The sequence below is a fragment of the Gobio gobio genome (genome assembly GCF_949357685.1).
Source record: "Gobio gobio genome assembly, chromosome: 24".
In the NCBI taxonomy this organism is placed as follows: domain Eukaryota; kingdom Metazoa; phylum Chordata; class Actinopteri; order Cypriniformes; family Gobionidae; genus Gobio; species Gobio gobio.
The window spans coordinates 5,141,530-5,161,959 of record NC_137120.1 but is presented as its reverse complement, the minus strand read 5'-3'; the positions used below and the strand labels follow the sequence as shown (position 1 = coordinate 5,161,959).

At 37.8% G+C, this 20,430-nt stretch overlaps 2 protein-coding genes across 3 annotated transcripts in view; one reads left to right on the top strand and one right to left on the bottom strand.

The window, feature by feature from the left end:
* Positions 1-20,430, bottom strand: part of tbxa2r (thromboxane A2 receptor) — a 285,760-nt gene that overhangs the window by 146,333 nt on the left and 118,997 nt on the right. The window lies entirely within an intron of this gene.
* On the top strand, positions 3,105-18,595 carry ftsj3 (FtsJ RNA 2'-O-methyltransferase 3). Its single transcript, XM_079808224.1, has 20 exons — positions 3,105-3,292; positions 4,029-4,134; positions 5,571-5,617; positions 5,694-5,773; positions 5,853-5,952; positions 6,036-6,230; positions 8,212-8,327; positions 8,466-8,570; positions 8,640-8,740; positions 8,828-8,914; positions 8,989-9,138; positions 10,470-10,605; positions 10,682-10,875; positions 13,763-13,880; positions 13,950-14,164; positions 14,246-14,340; positions 16,433-16,535; positions 16,618-16,801; positions 17,778-17,872; positions 17,949-18,595. The coding sequence occupies exons 1-20, from the start codon at positions 3,226-3,228 to the stop codon at positions 18,217-18,219; spliced, it is 2,565 nt and encodes an 854-aa protein (XP_079664350.1). The 5' UTR covers positions 3,105-3,225; the 3' UTR covers positions 18,220-18,595.

Here is a 20,430-nt window from a genome sequence, read left to right as displayed (position 1 = left end):
CCATCCATCATAAAAGTGCATCTATCCATCATAAAAGTGCATCTATCCATCATAAAAGTGCATCTGTCCATCATAAAAGTGCATCTGTCCATCATAAAAGTGCATCTATCCATCATAAAAGTGCATCCATCCATCATAAAAGTGCATCTGTCCCTCATAAAAGTGCATCTATCCATCATAAAAGTGCATCCATCCATCATAAAAGTGCATCTATCCATCATAAAAGTGCATCTGTCCATCATAAAAGTGCATCTATCCATCATAAAAGTGCATCTGTCCATCATAAAAGTGCATCCATCCATCATAAAAGTGCATCTATCATCATAAAAGTGCATCTGTCCATCATAAAAGTGCATCTATCCATCATTAAAGTGCATCTATCCATCATAAAAGTGCATCCGTCCATCATAAAAGTGCATCTGTCCATCATAAAAGTACATCCGTCCATCATAAAAGTGCATCCATCCATCATAAAAGTGCATCTATCCATCATAAAAGTGCATCTGTCCATCATAAAAGTGCATCTATCCATCATAAAAGTGCATCTGTCCATCATAAAAGTGCATCCATCCATCATAAAAGTGCATCTATCATCATAAAAGTGCATCTGTCCATCATAAAAGTGCATCTATCCATCATTAAAGTGCATCTATCCATCATAAAAGTGCATCCGTCCATCATAAAAGTGCATCTGTCCATCATAAAAGTACATCCGTCCATCATAAAAGTGCATCCATCCATCATAAAAGTGCATCTATCCATCATAAAAGTGCATCTGTCCATCATAAAAGTGCATCCATCCATCATAAAAGTGCATCTATCCATCATAAAAGTGCATCCATCCATCATAAAAGTGCATCTATCCATCATAAAAGTGCATCTATCCATCATAAAAGTGCATCTGTCCATCATAAAAGTGCATCTGTCCATCATAAAAGTGCATCTATCATCATAAAAGTGCATCTGTCCATCATAAAAGTGCATCTGTCCATCATAAAAGTGCATCTATCATCATAAAAGTGCATCTGTCCATCATAAAAGTGCATCTGTCCATCATAAAAGTGCATCTGTCCATCATAAAAGTGCATCCATCCATCATAAAAGTGCATCTGTCCATCATAAAAGTGCATCCATCCATCATAAAAGTGCATCTATCATCATAAAAGTGCATCCATCTTTCATAAAAGTGCATCTGTCCATCATAAAAGTGCATCTGTCAATCATAAAAGTGCATCTATCCATCATAAAAGTGCATCCATCCATCATAAAAGTGCATCTGTCCATCATAAAAGTGCATCTATCCATCATAAAAGTGCATCCATCCATCATAAAAGTGCATCTATCCATCATAAAAGTGCATCTATCCATCATAAAAGTGCATCCATCCATCATAAAAGTGCATCTATCCATCATAAAAGTGCATCCATCCATCATAAAAGTGCATCTGTCCATCATAAAAGTGCATCTGTCCATCATAAAAGTGCATCTATCCATCATAAAAGTGCATCCATCCATCATAAAAGTGCATCTATCCATCATAAAAGTGCATCCATCCATCATAAAAGTGCATCCATCCATCATAAAAGTGCATCTGTCCATCATAAAAGTGCATCTATCCATCATAAAAGTGCATCCATCCATCATAAAAGTGCATCTATCCATCATAAAAGTGCATCCATCCATCATAAAAGTGCATCCATCCATCATAAAAGTGCATCCATCCATCATAAAAGTGCATCTGTCCATCATAAAAGTGCATCTGTCCATCATAAAAGTGCATCCATCCATCATAAAAGTGCATCCATCCATCATAAAAGTGCATCCATCCTTCATAAAAGTGCATCTGTCCATCATAAAAGTACATCCGTCCATCATAAAAGTGCATCTATCCATCATAAAAGTGCATCCGTCCATCATAAAAGTACATCCGTCCATCATAAAAGTGCATCCATCCATCATAAAAGTGCATCTATCCATCATAAAAGTGCATCCATCCATCATAAAAGTGCATCTGTCCATCATAAAAGTGCATCCATCCATCATAAAAGTGCATCTATCCATCATAAAAGTGCATCTATCCATCATAAAAGTGCATCTGTCCATCATAAAAGTGCATCTGTCCATCATAAAAGTGCATCCATCTGTCATAAAAGTGCATCTGTCCATCATAAAAGTGCATCCATCCATCATAAAAGTGCATCCATCCATCATAAAAGTGCATCTATCATAAAAGTGCATCTATCCATCATAAAAGTGCATCTGTCCATCATAAAAGTGCATCCATCCATCATAAAAGTGCATCTATCATCATAAAAGTGCATCCATCTTTCATAAAAGTGCATCTGTCCATCATAAAAGTGCATCTATCCATCATAAAAGTGCATCTGTCCATCATAAAAGTGCATCTGTCCATCATAAAAGTGCATCTGTCCATCATAAAAGTGCATCTGTCCATCATAAAAGTGCATCTGTCCATCATAAAAGTGCATCCATCATAAAAGTGTCCATCATAAAAGTGCATCCATCCATCATAAAAGTGCATCCATCCTTCATAAAAGTGCATCTATCCATCATAAAAGTGCATCTGTCCATCATAAAAGTGCATCTGTCCATCATAAAAGTGCATCCATCATAAAAGTGTCCATCATAAAAGTGCATCCATCCATCATAAAAGTGCATCTATCCATCATAAAAGTGCATCCATCCTTCATAAAAGTGCATCTATCCATCATAAAAGTGCATCTGTCCATCATAAAAGTGCATCTGTGAACTGTCCCTTTAACTCCAGAATGAGCATAACATGGTTTATTATGCAAAATTATGAAATTAATAAAATGAAAATGAAAGAATAATAGTATATAGTAGCTTCTACTTCGTGTTGGTTCCTGCATGGAAGACTGGATTAGATCATCATTTCGAATTAAAAATAAATCTTAAAATTGTACTTTAATACAAAGAACACTTCAGAATAAGACTAGACCCATAACCCCAAAGTCTGCTCAGAAAGACTTTAAACGTAATATATATTTATATATCCAAACAACATATGCAACAACTTTTTTTATTATTATTAATGCATGACAACATCCACTGTGAAAGGGTGCAGTGACGTCATCTCCCGGCGCCTCCACAATACACGTGTGTGTCTCAGTCAGTGGCTCGCGACACGCCGAGGCGAAACGTGTCGAGATAAAGCGCAGAAACTGGTAATTTACCGCAGAAATCATGGGCAAAAAACTCAAAGTCGGAAAAACCAGAAAGGACAAGTTCTATCACCTCGCCAAAGAAACGGGTAAGTCGCGTAAACATCAACATTACGCTAATACGACACTACCTCGTTATTACCTTGCTTGTTTACATTAACCATAGTAATAACGTGTATTTTGAGATTATAGTAGCATATCATTCCTCAAAGTATCATAGAAGTGTCATGGTAGTCATTTAGCACTCGTATATTAATCTAGCATGGTCTGATACCGTGTCTTTACCACGGTAATACCGTGTTTTTACCACGGTAATACCGTGTTTTTACACTGCTCTGGGAATATACTGATGTTTATATTCCCCAAATATTTTTTCCGGATCCTTTTTCACGCGTACGTTACATTTAAGCAGTCAAAAAGTTACGTTACATATAGTAAGTACTATAAAGTTGTGCTAAATTAACCCTAAACCATAACCCCATAGTAAGTACATGTACTTTATTATTATTTTTAATCAGTACTTTGATGTATAGTTACACTGTAACACGGACACCTTTAAATAAAGATTATTTATTGAAAGAGTAACAAAAATGACATTTTTAGGCCCTGTTATTCATTGTAATTGTTCTGGAATCCATTTCATGGTTATGAAATTGTAATAATGTCTAATGCTTTGAATTTATAACACTTTGACAACTTATTATTATTATTATTTACAGTTATAGGACCTATGAAATGTTAAATTTTTCTGAAATCCTGTGTTGTTTTCTGGAACTGTATGATCAGAAACGGCTGTAATCACTCATATATTGTTGGTCATTTAAGGCTATCGGTCCCGCTCGTCCTTCAAGCTCATTCAGCTCAACCGTAAGTTCCAGTTTCTCCAGAAAGCCCGAGCGGTGGTGGATCTGTGCGCCGCTCCAGGAGGATGGTGAGCAGAAACTGTGTGCTAGTGTCATGACTGGGGCTGGGAATTAACTTACTTTAGGTCAGCCCAGCTAAAGGTTGGGTTTTGGTTAGCCAGGAAAGTTTACTTAAAGGGTTAGTTCACCCAAAAATGAAAATTCTGTCATTAATTACTTCCCCTCATGTCGTTCGACACCCGTCAGACCTCCGTTCATCTTCAGACACAAATGAAGATATTTTAGTGTAAATCTGATGGCTCTGAAAGGCCTCCATTGGCTCAATGGCACTTTACACTCTCAAGAGCCTTAAAAGGCACTAAAGACGTCGTTACAAAGTCCATCTCACTACAGTGGTTCTACAATAACTTTATGGAGTGACGAGAATAGTTTTTGTGCGCAAAAAAACCCCTAAATAACGACTTATATAGTGATGACGATTTCAAAACACGGCCTCATGAAGCTTCGAAGCGTTATGAATCAGTGAGTCGAATCATGATTCGGATCGCGTGTCAAACTGCTGAAATTTGCCGTTTCAAACCGCTTAATCGACTCACTGATTCATAACGCTTTGAAGCTTCATGATGTCGTGTTTTGAAATCGTCATCACTATATAAGTCGTTATTTAGGGGTTTTCAGCCAAAGCGCGAAAGCACGTTTGAATTTTGGAACCGAAATCTGCGTTCTGATTCGGTCCGGTTCATACCGGTTTCGGTACCCAACCCTACGCCTGATAATGAATTAAATGGGAATTAAATTAAATACAGTTTATTGTGTAATCAAAAATGAATATATAATGCATGACTTTTAATTACAAACAAGCTGGAAATACACCGGGACTCTTATTTTGAAATGTCTGCGCCTTATTATTGCAGTTTCAGGAGCTCATTCAAGTTCAGGAGATAAAATATGCATTGTTACAACCGTCTAAAACATATTACTATATAAACATCGTAAGGTAAACATTGTCATTATTCATCAGCATTAGTTCATAAACACTGGTCTGGCATAAATGTGTGTTATTGATTGATTGAGCCGCTCTGGAGCTGGATTGGGGATGAGTGAGCCGTGTTTTACAGACGTTAGATCAGCATCTGTTACTCAGATCATCAGTTCTGACTGCATCTCTTCCCTAATCCACCCTCACTAACATGTTCCTCTCGTTTTTATTTGCTGACGAAGATGACAGTACGTTTTCGTCATAGTTTTTGTCATCCAACACTAGTTTTTATTTAGTTATCGTCTAGTTTTCGTCAGTGAAAAAAGGTTGTTGACGAAAATTATGACATGAACACTTGTGCATTGGATGTGTGCATTCGCTCTTAAAGTGACAGCAGCCTAATAAACCTGCTGTCTGTGGCATACTTAAAAAGACAACTAAATCACTCGCTGACTTTACAACACTGGAGTCGCTAACATTGAAACGTTAGCCAACCTGTTCCTGACTAGCCCTTCTGCCCTTCAGGTTGCAGGTGGCGTCGAAGTTCATGCCGGTGTCCAGCCTCATCATCGGTGAGTTGTGTTTGAGCTGATCTGTCTCTGCTTGGGACTCTGAGGTCCAGTGTTGACGCTCTTGATTTGCTGGCAGGTGTGGATCTGGTGCCCATCAGACCCATCCCGAACGTGGTGACCCTGCAGGAGGACATCACCTCGGAGAAGTGCCGCCAGGTCAGTGCGGGCTCAGGTGTGCGGGCTCAGGTGTGTGTCTCTGTCTCTGATGGCTCTCTGATGACTCTCTGTCCCGCAGGCCCTCCGGAAGGAGCTGCAGACGTGGAAGGTGGACGTGGTCCTCAATGACGGCGCGCCCAATGTGGGGGCAAACTGGCAGCACGACGCCTTCACTCAGGGTAAGGGGAGCGGGACGGGGGATGAGGGTCAGAGAGCAGGCGTGTGACGGCTGTGTGTGTGTGTGTGTGTGTGTGTCCTGCAGCGAGTCTCACACTGATGGCGCTGAAGCTGGCCTGCGAGTTCCTGACCAAGGGCGGCACGTTCATCACTAAAGTCTTCCGCTCGAAGGACTACCAGCCGCTCATGTGGATCTTCCAGCAGTTCTTCAAGAAGGTCCAGGCCACCAAACCACAGGCCTCGAGAAACGAGTCCGCTGAGATCTTCGTCATCTGCCAGAGTAACGCTCCAGCTCAGTCTTTCTGCCATTTATCTGTATCGCTCGTTCTATACTCCTGTCATCCATTTTATCCATCCATCTATCCTCTATCTGTCTGTTCATCCATCTATCCATCATCCATCTATCTATCATCTATCTCCTTCTATCTCTACTATCTCTCTATTTATCTCTATCATCCATCCATCTATCATTTATCTCTGTTCATCCATCCATCCATCTATCATTTATCTGTCTGTTCATCCATCCATCTATCTATGCATCCATCATTCTATCTATGCATTCATCATCCATCCCTCCATCTATCTATGCATCCATCATCCATCCCTCCATCTATCATCTATCTGTCATTCATCCATATATCCGTCCATTCAAACATCGTCTATCTGTCCATTTATCCATCCATCCATCAGTCCATCATCTATCTGTCCGTCTGTCTATCTATCCGTCTATCTGTCTATCCGTCTGTCTATCTATCTATCTATCCGTCTATCTGTCTATCCGTCTGTCTATCTATCCATCCATCCGTCTATCTGTCTATCCGTCTGTCTATCTATCCATCCATCCGTCTATCATCTATCTGTCTATCTATCCATCCATCCGTCTATCCGTCTGTCTATCTATCCGTCTATCTGTCTATCCGTCTGTCTATCTATCTATCCATCCATCCGTCTATCCGTCTGTCTATCTATACATCCATCCGTCTATCATCTATCTGTCTGTCTATCCATCCATCCGTCTATCCGTCTGTCTATCTATCCGTCTATCTGTCTATCCGTCTGTCTATCTATCCATCCATCCATCCGTCTATCTGTCTATCCGTCTGTCTATCTATCCATCCATCCGTCTATCTGTCTATCTGTCTGTCTATCTATCCATCCATCCGTCTATCCGTCTGTCTATCTATCCGTCTATCTGTCTATCCGTCTGTCTATCTATCCATCCATCCATCCGTCTATCTGTCTATCCGTCTGTCTATCTATCCATCCATCCGTCTATCTGTCTATCCGTCTGTCTATCTATCCATCCATCCGTCTATCTGTCTATCCGTCTGTTTATCTATCCATCCATCCGTCTATCATCTATCTGTCTGTCTATCTATCCATCCATCCGTCTATCTGTCTATCCGTCTGTCTATCTATCCATCCATCTGTCTATCTGTCTATCCGTCTGTCTATCCGTCTGTTTATCTATCTATCCATCCATCCGTCTATCATCTATCTGTCTGTTCATCCATCCATCTATCTATGCATCCATCATTCTATCTATGCATTCATCATCCATCCCTCCATCTATCTATGCATCCATCATCCATCCCTCCATCTATCATCTATCTGTCATTCATCCATATATCCGTCCATTCAAACATCGTCTATCTGTCCATTTATCCATCCATCCATCAGTCCATCATCTATCTGTCCGTCTGTCTATCTATCCATCCATCCGTCTATCTGTCTATCCGTCTGTCTATCTATCCATCCATCCGTCTATCATCTATCTGTCTGTCTATCTATCCATCCATCCGTCTATCCGTCTGTCTATCTATCCGTCTATCTGTCTATCCGTCTGTCTATCTATCTATCCATCCATCCGTCTATCTGTCTATCCGTCTGTCTATCTATCTATCCATCCATCCGTCTATCTGTCTATCCGTCTGTCTATCTATCCATCCATCCGTCTATCTGTCTATCCGTCTGTCTATCTATCCACCCATCCGTCTATCTGTCTATCCGTCTGTCTATCTATCCATCCATCCGTCTATCTGTCTATCCGTCTGTCTATCTGTCTATCCGTCTGTCTATCCGTCTGTCTATCTATCCATCCATCCGTTTATCTATCCATCCGTCCGTCTATCCGTCTATCATCTATCTGTCTGTGTATCCATCCGTTTATCCATCCATCTATCTATCCGTCCGTCCGACTATCTGTCTATCATCTATCTATCTGTTTTCCATCCATCTAATTTCTCTCTGTTCTCCTTCAGGTTTTTTGGCTCCGGATAAAATTGACAACAAGTTCTTCGACCCCAAACATGCTTTTAAAGAGGTCGATGTGCAAGTGAAAACTGTCAAAGAGCTGATTTCCAAAAAAAAGCCCAAAGTATGTCTCACTACACTGTGCTTACGAACTAATGTATTTTTGTTTTATTAAATAATGTATTATTATTATACATGTATTATTTTCGTAGATCAAATATACCAAATTCAGTTTGTGTGTTGTGTATGTGCGGTGTTTCAGGCTGAAGGCTACAGCGATGGAGACCTCACGCTCTATCACATCTTCTCTCTCACTGAGTTCCTAAAGGCCGAAAACCCTGTGGATTTCCTGAGCAAAGCTAATAAAGTATGTTCTCAAAGCCAGACGTCAGTTAGCCTGTGTTTCTCCTTCTAATGTCCATCTGCTTCACTCCAGATCACCTTTGATGACCCCGAGCTGGAAGCCCACCCCATCACTTCATCCGAAATCAAAGAATGCTGCTCCGATATTAAAGTCTTGGGCCGAAAGGAGCTCCGGTGAGTCCCGGCGTGGATTTTGGTGTTTATTTGTAGGATATACATATATATGGAGAGCTGCAATCTGATTGGCTGTTGGTTTGTTAGTCTGTTGTTGTCATGGAGATCCAAGCTGAGGAGGTTCCTGGCTAAAAAACTGAAGCAGGAAGCCGAGCAGGTGGACCACGGGATCAAGTACGTGATTATTAACGTCATGTAATCCATATATGTTACGGTAAAGACTCATTATTAACTGCGCATTTGAACAGTCTCAGCTCAAACGAGGAGGAGAGCGATACTGAAGAGAAGGAAAGCAAGAAAAAGGAGGAGGAGGAGGAGAAGGCGACGGATGACGAGGAAGAGGAAATGGACAAGAAACTGGCGGAGATGAAAGCCGAAGAGTTCGCCGATCTGAAGCGGTAGATTTCCCTCACAGCTTCTGCGTGTCTATTGGGCTTTCACTTGGATTTTATCTAGAGTTTCCTGTTTTCATTTTAAAGCTGAAATAATTTTGTTCCGTTTTTATTAGTTTTAGTTGATGACTTTTTACATGTTTATATTGTTTTTAGTTGTAGTTATAAATTTTGTTTATTTTAGTTCTTAACGAAATGTTCCCAATTAAATGTTTAAAATAAATATTTAATTAAATATTAAAATTAAATGCTTAAAATAAATATTTAATTAAATATTAAAACTAAATGTTTATAAGAAATATTAAATTAAATGTTTAAATTATATATTAAATTAAATATTAAAATGTAATGTTTAAAAATAAATATTTAATTAAATATTAAAATTGAATGTTTAAAATAAATGTTTAATTACATTTTAAAATTAAATGTTTATAAGAAATATTTAATTAAATATTCAAATTAAATGTTGAAAACAAATATTTAATTAAATATTCAAATTAAATGTTGAAAACAAATCGTTAATAAAATATTCAAATTAAATGTTGAAAACAAATATATAATTAAATATTCAAATTAAATGTTGAAAATAAATATTTAATTAAAAATTCTAATTAAATGTTGAAAACAAATATTTCACTAAATATTCAAATTAAATTTTGAAAATAAATATTTAATTAAATATTCAAATTAAATGTTGAAAACAAATATTTAATTAAATATTCAAATTAAATTTTGAAAATAAATATTTAATTAAATGTTGAAAACAAATATTCAAATTAAATGTTGAAAATAAATGTTTAATATTTATTTTAAACATTTAATTTTAAATTAATTAATTTACATGTTACCTTGGGAAAAGTTTTTTTATATTATTTTATTTCAGATAATATTTTTAATTGACGGATCCACCGCATACCTGTTGATAATGGAGGGGTGTGCAGGAAAGAGGATTAAATAATCCCAAGATCTCAAAAGTTAAAGGAAATCCTGCACACTATCACTAAAAAAGTCCCATGAAGGTCATGAGACGAAACGTTGCTAATAAATGAGTTTAGATGTCTTTTGCAAGTATCGATAGTGTGCGGATTTCCTTTAACTTTTGAGGTAATATTTTTTAAATGAATAACTAACCCTAACGATAAAAGCTGCTGGACGAACGTTACGTCTTTCACCAAACACACGTTCAAAACTGCTGTTTTTAAACGTGTTTGGCTTAAAAAAGAGACAAAAACACAACAACATTAGTTTTTTAAAGTTAGTTTTAGTTTATTTTTTAGTGTAATGATAATAGCCCTGCTGTGAGAACGTTAAACTGTTGTGTTTTTGCTGGAGAACAGGAAAAAGAAGAAGCTCCTGAAGGAGAGACGGAAGCAGAGAGAGCGAGTGGAGCTGAAGATGGATCTTCCAGGAGTTTCCATCGCTGACACCAGCGACTCCTCCATGTTTTCTCTCGTGGGCATCAAGAAGGCGGAGGTAAGAGAGCGGCTCCTCCTGCTGATGGCGAGCCGCCCCTCGGCTGCGTGTGCTGACCTGAGTCTCTGTCCTGCAGGGTCTCAGCGCCGTCACACAGGGAGACATGAAGGTAGCGGACGCTCTGGTGGAGGAGGAGGCGGAGGACGTGCATCTCTCTGACGAGGATGAAGACGAGCACATGTCTCTGGCCTCTGACCTCGACTCCGACGACCTCGAGGAAATCGAGATGAAAGAGAAGGAAATCCAGGACAAGATGCCCAAGAAGAAAAAGTATGGTTATTGTTAATATACCTATATTGTGTTTACATATAAATATATAAACTGTACATATTATATTTAAAACGGTAAATATATATATATATATATATATATATATATATATATATATTATTTTACATACTATATTAACATTAACATATATATACATACATACAGTGTATATACATACATACATACATACATACATACATACATACAGTGTTTGTATCTATATATACATACAGTGTATGTATGTATGTATATATATATATATATATATATATATATATATATATATATATATATATATATATATATATATATATATATATACACTGTATGTATGTATATATATGTTAAAGTTAATATACAGACAGACAGACAGACAGACATACATACATACATACATACATACATACATACATACAGTGTATATATACTGTATGTATATGTATGTATGTGTGTGTATATATATATATATAATTTTTTTTTAACATCTCTTTATATATTATAACATTTATTTATATTTTATTTAATTGTATGTTTTTATTTTTTTTAAATAAAAAATTAAACATATACATATATACATACAGTGTATATATATGGTATGTATGTTAATGTTAAAGGGGCTATATGCAACTTTTCCCCCAAAATAAACGTAACAATAGCCTTTTTATTTTACCATTTATGACTCAAACATCTCCTGATGAGCATACTGACACCTTGTCCGCTCACAGTGGGTGCACCTATAAGCCTGTATCCTATTTTTCCTATTTTCTGGCGGGTCGTTTTTTTCCTGCGCTGTCTGCGGATGTGACGTCACCACCGCTGCGAGAGCGAGCAGAAAATAAGAGCAGTTCTGTTTTTTGGCCACAGGTGTCAGTTGCGAGTTTAAATTTCAGAAAAACGCAAATAGCCCCTTTAATATAGAGATATAGTATGTAAAATAAAAAAATAAAAAATATATATATATATAAAAATTTTTTTTTTTTTTTTTTTACAATTAATGCTACAATGAAAATACACAATTTTATTTTATATTATAAATATTTGTTTATAATATACACAGTTTATATTCAGGTTAAGTAAATATATTTAAATGTTATGTTAATCTACTTTTATACATTTCTATATGTATTAAAAACTATAAAAAATGCATTTTATGAAAATATAAATAAATGTTATAATATAACAGATGATGTATAATATAAATGTTAATATAAAGAGATATAGTATGTAAAATAAAAAAAAATTATATATATATCAGTATATGAGTTTTTCAGAAACTGGGGCCGGTTGCATAAACGGTTAAGACTAGTCTTACAAGTTAGACATAAATTTTTTTCTTAAAAACTGTTTATAATTTTTTTTAATCAGTTACATAATAACATAGACTGGCCTAATTTGATACGAAAAGTAAGACTGAATGCCACTTGCCTAACTGCTAGTGGCTCATACTAGATCTTAAGACACTGTCTTAAAGAGCACCTATCATGGCATTTAAAATGTTCCAAATATTGTTTTAGAAGTCCCCAACAACAGTTTTGCATGCATGCAATGACAAAAAAGACTTTAGTTTTCTTATAATATGCATTTATTTTTACCTGTTTTGACAGCGATTCTCAAATGATTCCTTTAGTGATTCACTTTTCAAAACCCCTCCTTTTTATGTGACGCTAATCTGCGGTGATTGGTCCGATGACCCAGTCAGTTGTGATTGGTATAGTCTGTGCAGATATATTCTCGGAAACGGAACGCCCATCAAAGTCTTATAGTGACAGTAATTTGTTAATATGTGTCAGGAGTTATGAATATGAAAACCGCGTCTGTACGTTTGATTGTAATATGAGCCTCAGCTGATCTCATTCATAAAAAAAACTCCTCTATTCTCCTCACGAAGACTCGCGACAAATCAACATCCCTCAGGGCTTTAAGTTCAAAAGTGTGCAGATGAGGAGACATATTGATAGATTCTCATATGTCTGTGTCAAATTTCTAAACGGAGGAGTATTTTTTATTCAATACTTCCTCAAAATGCGCAGATGTCTCTTATGTGTTGTTTTCAATTCATACTGGCAGCCGGATGGCGCTCTGTGCACATGTAATCCATATATGGTACAGATAGACGAAGAAGATACCATGTGCCATAATAGAAGTCCATAATAAAAGCTTCCTGAGATCGCGAAACATGCAAATAGAGACATTTGAAGACTAATAAACACACAATCGCGACGATGTATGGTTTGTCTTCAAGCCACTTAGTCTTCAAATGCTCATGCTTGGGCAGATGAAAAAAGTTTGCTTTTGAGTCGCACTTCAGAACACAGCGTCTCGTGGCCATGATGTTTTCTAGTTTTCACTGGCGTCTCGTGGCCATGATGTTTTCTAGTTTTCACTGGCGTCTCGTGGCCATGATGTTTTCTAGTTTTCACTGGCGTCTCGTGGCCATGATGTTTTCTAGTTTTCACTGGCGTCTTGGAGCAATAAGTGGGCGTATCGTATTCAAATAACTTGACAAGTTGACGTCATCTAGTCAGAGAAAAAGCTTTGGTCTTCTAACGATTCTTAAAAATGACTCAGAGTCGACTCTTACTTTTGAAAGAAAATAACTATATATACAGTGTACTGTCATATTTCAAAACTTTGCAGGATGTTTTTGTTCACTTAGATCTATGTTACACACTACATGAAAGGTACATTTCAAAATTCCTCTGGTGCTCTTTAACATAATGGCTTAGTTTATGCAACTGGCCCCCGGTGAATGTTTGTAATATTTCACACTTAAATTAATAAAATTATGTTTGAAACTAAATGAGAAAGTTAATCCTGTGCCAACCGTGGCTCTCAGTGTGTCGTTGATGAAGCACTTTTATTCAGGCTGTGTTTGCGTTTCCTGCAGAGTTTCGTTTGCCGCCGAGCAGCAGGACGACAGGGAAACCAAAGGGAACGAGTTAGTCGTCGAGCTGGAAGGAAAGGACGATAAGAGAGAGCGTGAGACCAGCATGTGGTTCAGCAAGGTGTGAGCCGCTCATTTAGACCAATGTCGATCCCTCAAGCTAGATTTTAACACTTTCACCTCCGCGCAGGACATCTTTTCTGAGCTGGATCTGGACGACGACACCGACGCCATGAGCGAACTCAAACAAACCCAGCTGCTGCAATCTGGGAAGGGAAAGAAAAGAAAAGCGGAGGCACAGCCTGCCACACAGGAAAAGGAAGTGCCCGCACCCTCACAGGAAGTGAAGAAGGCTGGAGACGACGACGACAGCGACTCTGATGATGACAGCAGCGATGATGAGAGGTGACACTTGTATATTGGTTTACATTAGCGCTGCGCAGGCTCAATTCTGCTCTCTAAAGAAGCTAACGTGTTTCTCAACAGGGAAATCGCGCAAATGAAACACGCTTCGGCGGCCGGCGGCACGGGAGAAGCGGCTGATGACGACAGCTTCCAAGTGGTTCCTGTTGAAAAAACAAGTCCGTTCAGATCTATTACCTATTATCAATTACCGACTGTATTCGTTTGTGATCTTACTCTTCCGTTCTATGGCAGCCCATAAAACCGTGTGCAGGAAAGTTAGAGGACGGTCTGAACTGTCAACGTAGCAAATTTGGAGTCTCTAACTCAATCCCTCTAGTGCCACCACCTGGCCAAAGGTTCACTCATGTTTATGCTAATAACTTTTGAACCGTAAGGGCTAGAAACAAAATTCCTCCGATTCCTTGGCTCATTACAATTCGATTGCATCCTATGACATCATAATACCGCTTGCAGGAAAGTTAGAGGACGGTCTGAACTGTCAAAGTGGCAAATTTGGAGTCTCTAACTCAATCCCTCTAGCGCCACCACCTGGCCAAAGGTTCACTCATGTTTATGCTAATAACTTTTGAACCGGAAGGGATAGAAACAAAATTCCTCTGATTCCTTGGCTCATTACGATTCGATTGCATCCTATGATGTCATTTTACATCATGAAAATTACTTTTCCGAACTCCTCCAAGACCAGATCATCTTCAGACATGCCGACAAAAAGTTTTGGAATCAAACCGTTCTTGAATAACGCGCAAACAGATTTGATTAAACGTGAGGCTATACCTACACAAAACGCTTAAGCGTATGATGACCAAACCTCATGGTTATCCGAGGGCACAGTTTTGGCACAGTGCCACCTAGTGGTCAGGAGACATGAGAAATGGCTATTTTTGCTCATAACTTCTGAACAGTTAGCCCAAAAATCACAAGACTCTTTAGATCAGGGGTCTTTAAACGCGGTCCTGGAGGGCCACTGTCCTGCAGAGTTAACTTCCAGCCCCAAATAAACACACCTGAACCAGCTAATCAGTATCTAGGCCCTAGTAAAACATTAATTAGCTGGTTCAGGTGTGTTTAATTGGGGGTTAGAGCTAATATCTGCAGGACAGTGGCCCTCCAGGGCCGAGTTTGGAGACCCCTGATCTAAAGAGTCTTGTGATTTTTGGGCAAACTGATGCTTTAGATTCTCACAAGTCTCAATTTGGTGCAGCATGCCGAGTCCAAACTGACCAAATTTGATGTGTTATGACAACCATGACCTGCATGAGTGCCACCTAGTGGTCAGGAGATTTGAAAAATGCCCTTTTTTTTATATAACTTCTAAACAATTTGGCCAAAAATCACAAACCTGGTCTCTTTAGATTCGGTGCAGCATGCAGAGTCAAATGATACCAAATTTTCCCATATCAGGCATTTTGAATTTTGTCATAAAATGCTATATTTTATGAATACATTGGTGTATCATTACGAAAATATTATCAGTACTCAAAACGTCACCACCTTGTGGTCAAAATTATAATACAAATTTGGCCTATGGATATGAAACTGGTCTTGAGATTCTTTGGATCATGAAGTAAGAATTTAGATATCCATTTTGACACAATCCGCTCCAACTTTCACAATATTTAAATCTTGCCGGCATAATATGGATTTCAAGTTGATTCGTCAAACTGTTCTCGAATAACATATAAAAATTTTTTGGATAATTCTCCAAGGCTTTAGCATATTCTGACCAAACTTGGTGTGTTATGACAACCATGACCTGCATGTGTTCGGCTTAGTGCCACCTAGTGGTCAGGAGATATGAAAATTGGCAATTTTTTTATAACTTCTGAACAATTGGGCCAAAACTGGTCTCGATACCCAATTTTCCCATGTCAGCCATTTTGAATTTTGTTATAAATGTTTTTGTTTTTTGTATACTGCATCAATTAATTATATGGCATAATGCCAAACTGCATCTGAGGCTGTATCTCTGGAAAGATTTGACATTGACACCAAACTTTGTGTGTAGTTGTCACCCAACACTGACCACACCAGATCAGTTTGGTGTCAGCGCCACCTATTGGTCAAAAGTAATAAGCAATTGTCACATTATAATTTATAGTATTTATGGGCTATTTAAACTATTGAAGATGATTTGAATCAAAATTGTCTTTACTCATTGTTGCAGTTGGTCTGATTCTCCATGACTTCTCTTTCTGCCCCTGCTTGCAGCTATATTTAATTTGTGTAATCATTCTTTTTGTTTGACAGATAAGCGTGCTCGGATTCTTGACGCAGAGGGTTTGGCGCTCGGTGCTCAGATTGCCGCCTCCAAAAAGAAAGCGCGAGACCTGATCGACGGCTCCTTCCACAGGTGAGAGCGCAGACATCAGTTAGCCGTCATGTTAGCCGCGTGTTTCTGATGTAATGAAGTCGTCTTCATGCTGTTCTTGCAGGTTTGCAAACTCTGAGGACCTGACCGAAGTTCCCGTCTGGTTCTTTGACGATGAAAAGAAGCACCGGAAGAGGCCTATTCCTCTCTCCAAAGAAATGGTGGAGGAATACAAGCAGAAATGGCGGGAAATCAACGCCCGTCCCATCAAACGTGTGGCAGAGGCCAAAGCCCGCAAGAAGAGACGGGTAAGATTGTTTATTAATAATAAAATTAAAGGTAATCAATAAAAAAGTTATGGTAAAGTCATTTTTTTTATTATTATTAATACATTTATTAATATATGTATGTTTAATTGTGTTTTTAAAGTTACATATGTTTTTTCATTTTACTAGTTTGAATTTTAGTAAAAGTAGTTTATTTCATAGTTTGTTTTAAGTAGTTTCAAGTTTTTTTTAGATTAAATTTTTTTTTTATTACTACTATAATAAAATAAAGTATATTATATATATATATATATATATATAATCTCATAAGCAGAATAATTTAATATATTGTTATTTTTCACTTGTGATTTTCAGATTATTATTAAATGACAAAATATATTATTGTATTATTGATTTAATAATTTTATCGATAATATTATTATTAATATTTTTTTACATTTTAAAAGATTCTTGTTGTATATAAAATTGTATTTGTTTTTATTTTGTATATAATTTATATATAATGTGTATATATAATGTAAACATCTTTTAAACATATAAACATATTTTATCTATTAATAATATTACACTGAAAATCATAAGCAGAACAAACTTATTTTCCACTTTTCAGAGTATTAATAAATAATAAAATATATTGTATTTTTTATTAATAATTTGTCAGTTGTTTGAGTTTTTTGTTTGTTTTTTTAAAGATGTTGAATTTTTTTTCTTGTTATATGTAAAATCATTTTTTATTATTATTTTTGTGATTTAATAAATAAAATATGTTAATTATATTATACATTTTATTGATGTTATTTAAATGTTCATTCATTTATTAAAAAAAAAAAAAAAAAATATATATATATATATATAATTTTTTTTTATTTTTTTTTATTTATTTATATTATTTATATTATTATATGAAATGTTCAGAAAGTGTTAGCCACTGGAGAATGGTAATGAAGAACAAACCCTTGACACTGAATATGGCCTTTAAATGCATTTGTTCTTGTAGACGTTGAAGAAGATGGAGCAGGCCAAGAAAAAGGCCGAAGCCGTCGTGGACACAGTGGATATTTCAGAGCGAGAAAAAATGGCACAGCTCAAAAGGTCAGTCTCGGTATCAACTCGGCTTCTTTTCACGTCAAACTCAGGAAAACTAATATTCACTTTCCTTTGTTCACAGCATCTACAAAAAGGCCGGCGTGGGGAAAGAGAAGCAGGACGTCACGTATATTGTGGCCAAGAAGGGCGTCGGACGCAAAGTGCGGCGTCCGGCCGGAGTCAAGGGCGTTTTCCGTGTGGTGGACGGGCGGATGAAGAAAGACACGAGGGCCGCGCAGAGGAAGGACGACAAGCGAGGCAAAGGAGGGAAAGGAGGGAAGGGCAATAAAGGAGGGAGTGGCAACAAAGGAGGTCGGGGCATGAAGGCAGGAAAAGGACGTCCAAAGAAGTGAGCGACGCCCCTCGCGCCCTCATTCAGACAGTTTAGCTAACCGTGTCGCACTGACTGGATTATTAGCGCTGTATGCTAATATACTCCTCCAGCCTCTTGTTACCGACATCATGCTGTTTTGCTCGGACTTTGACACACTTGATTATAAATAAGGGGCTGAACCTTTAGACCAATCAGACGTGGCTCCAACCGTTGGTGTTTTCCAGCACTGTTAAAATGCTGCGCGTTTTGATGTTTAACATATACTTTGTGGTATATGAACTTCAGGTGTATATGGTAACCTCCTGATTTTTCTGGATTAATTGTGATAATGTATGTGAAAAAAAAAATCAGCTTGGATTGTTAGTGACTTTTAATAAATACAAATTGAAATCGACGACATTGTCTTGGTAAATAATTTTTGTGCACGTAAGTATACATATGTGTATGATCAGGCATAACAAAATAACCACTTACAGCTGAAGTGAATAACACCAGGCGTGAGTTGCTTTCGTGTGACATTTCACTTCACCGCAGACGTTAATTTGCGTCATGGGAGGGGCTTCTGCCAGCCGGCTCATCTCGTTGTGAAATGGCTGACGTGGATTGTTTTACAATACGGCGGATAAGCTCAATTTGCCGGCTTTAGCCAGCTTGTAGTCTCAATAGAGTGAATTCAGGGTGATTGGGACACTTTTTCCAAGTCAACTCAATGCCAAAAGTGTCCCAATCACCCTGACATCACCCCTATATATAGCTCAAATTGAGTAAAGAGCGATTTTTACAACTCACCAGACTATCCGACCTCCTCACTCACTTTCTTCCAAGCAAGATCCTTTTTATTCCTGTTTTTTTTAAAGTATGAAGGTTTATCATACAGCTCCGGGTATCCAAATATGATTTTGTCCTCATAGTCATCACTACTAGAGCAAGCTCCTGACTGGTTAACTCGGCGCAAATATCCGCCAAAGTTTAGATTTTTCAACTTGCGCGATTCGCGTCATTCGCGCGAATCATGCGTAAAACGCTCAATTTGCTCCATGTCATTCGAGCTAAATGCGTGTAAAACGCTAAATTTGCTCAATTTGCTCCGTCATTCGAGTGAAATGCGCGTTAAACACTCAATTCACTCCATGTCATTCGAGCTAAACGCGCGTTAAATGCTCCATTCACTCAATTCGCTCCTTGTCATTCGAGCTAAACGCGTGTAAAACGCTAAATTTGCTCAATTCGCTCCGTCATTCGAGCGAAACGCACGTAAAATGCTCCATTCACTCAATTCGCTCCATGTCATTCGAGTGAAATGCACGTTAAACGCTCAATTCACTCCGTCATTCGAGCTAAACGCGTGTAAAACGCTAAATTTGCTCAATTCGCTCCGTCATTCGAGCGAAACACGCGTAAAATGCTCCATTCACTCAATTCACTCCATGTCATTCAAGCGAATCACGCGTAAAATGCTAAATTTGCTCAATTCGCTCCATGTCATTTGAGCGAATCACGCGTTAAACGCTCAATTCGCTCTGTCATTCGAGCGAATCACGCGTAAAATGTTAAATTTGCTCAATTCGCTCCGTCATTTGAGCGAATCACGCGTAAAACTCTCCATTCGCTCAATTCGCTCAATGTCATTTGAGCGAATCATTTGTAAAACGCTAAATTTGCTCAATTCGCTCCGTCATTTCAACGAATCACGCGGTAAACGCTCCATTTTTTCCATGTCATTTGAGCGAATCACACGTAAAAAGCTCAATTTGCTCAATTCACTCCGTCATTCGAGCGAATCACGCGGAAAACGCTCAATTCGCTCCATCATTCGAACGAAACGCGCGTAAAACGCTCCATTCGCTAGTATTTAGTAGTAATATGCGTTGCTAAGGACTTAATTTGGACAACTTTAAAGAAGATTTTCTCAATATTTAGATTTTTTTCCACCCTCAGATTCCAGATTTTCAAGGAGTTTTATATTGGCCAAATATTGCCCTATCCCAACAAACCATACATCATGGGCGTAGGTTTGGGGGGGATGCTAGGTAGGCTACTAGTCCCAATCAATATTTTAAGATGACAATTGTCCCCACCAATATTTTAGCAAACTCTATAGCCAAGACCCGAGGGGGTGTATCTGACACGCTTACATCAATGGAAAGCTTATTTATTCAGCTTTCAGATGATCATTTTGTGTTCCCACCACTAGTTTTCTCGTGTATTACATGTTTATTTAAGTGTGTAT

What these genes read in the sequence shown, in the direction of transcription:
- ftsj3 (XM_079808224.1), top strand. Translation starts at nt 3,226, where the DNA reads ATGGGCAAAAAACTCAAAGTCGGAAAAACCAGAAAGGACAAGTTCTAT. An exon ending in TTTCCAAAAAAAAGCCCAAA is followed by an intron (nt 8,328 to 8,465) that starts GTATGTCTCACT and finishes GCGGTGTTTCAG; the next exon opens with GCTGAAGGCTACAGCGATGG. An exon ending in ATCGACGGCTCCTTCCACAG is followed by an intron (nt 16,536 to 16,617) that starts GTGAGAGCGCAG and finishes CTGTTCTTGCAG; the next exon opens with GTTTGCAAACTCTGAGGACC.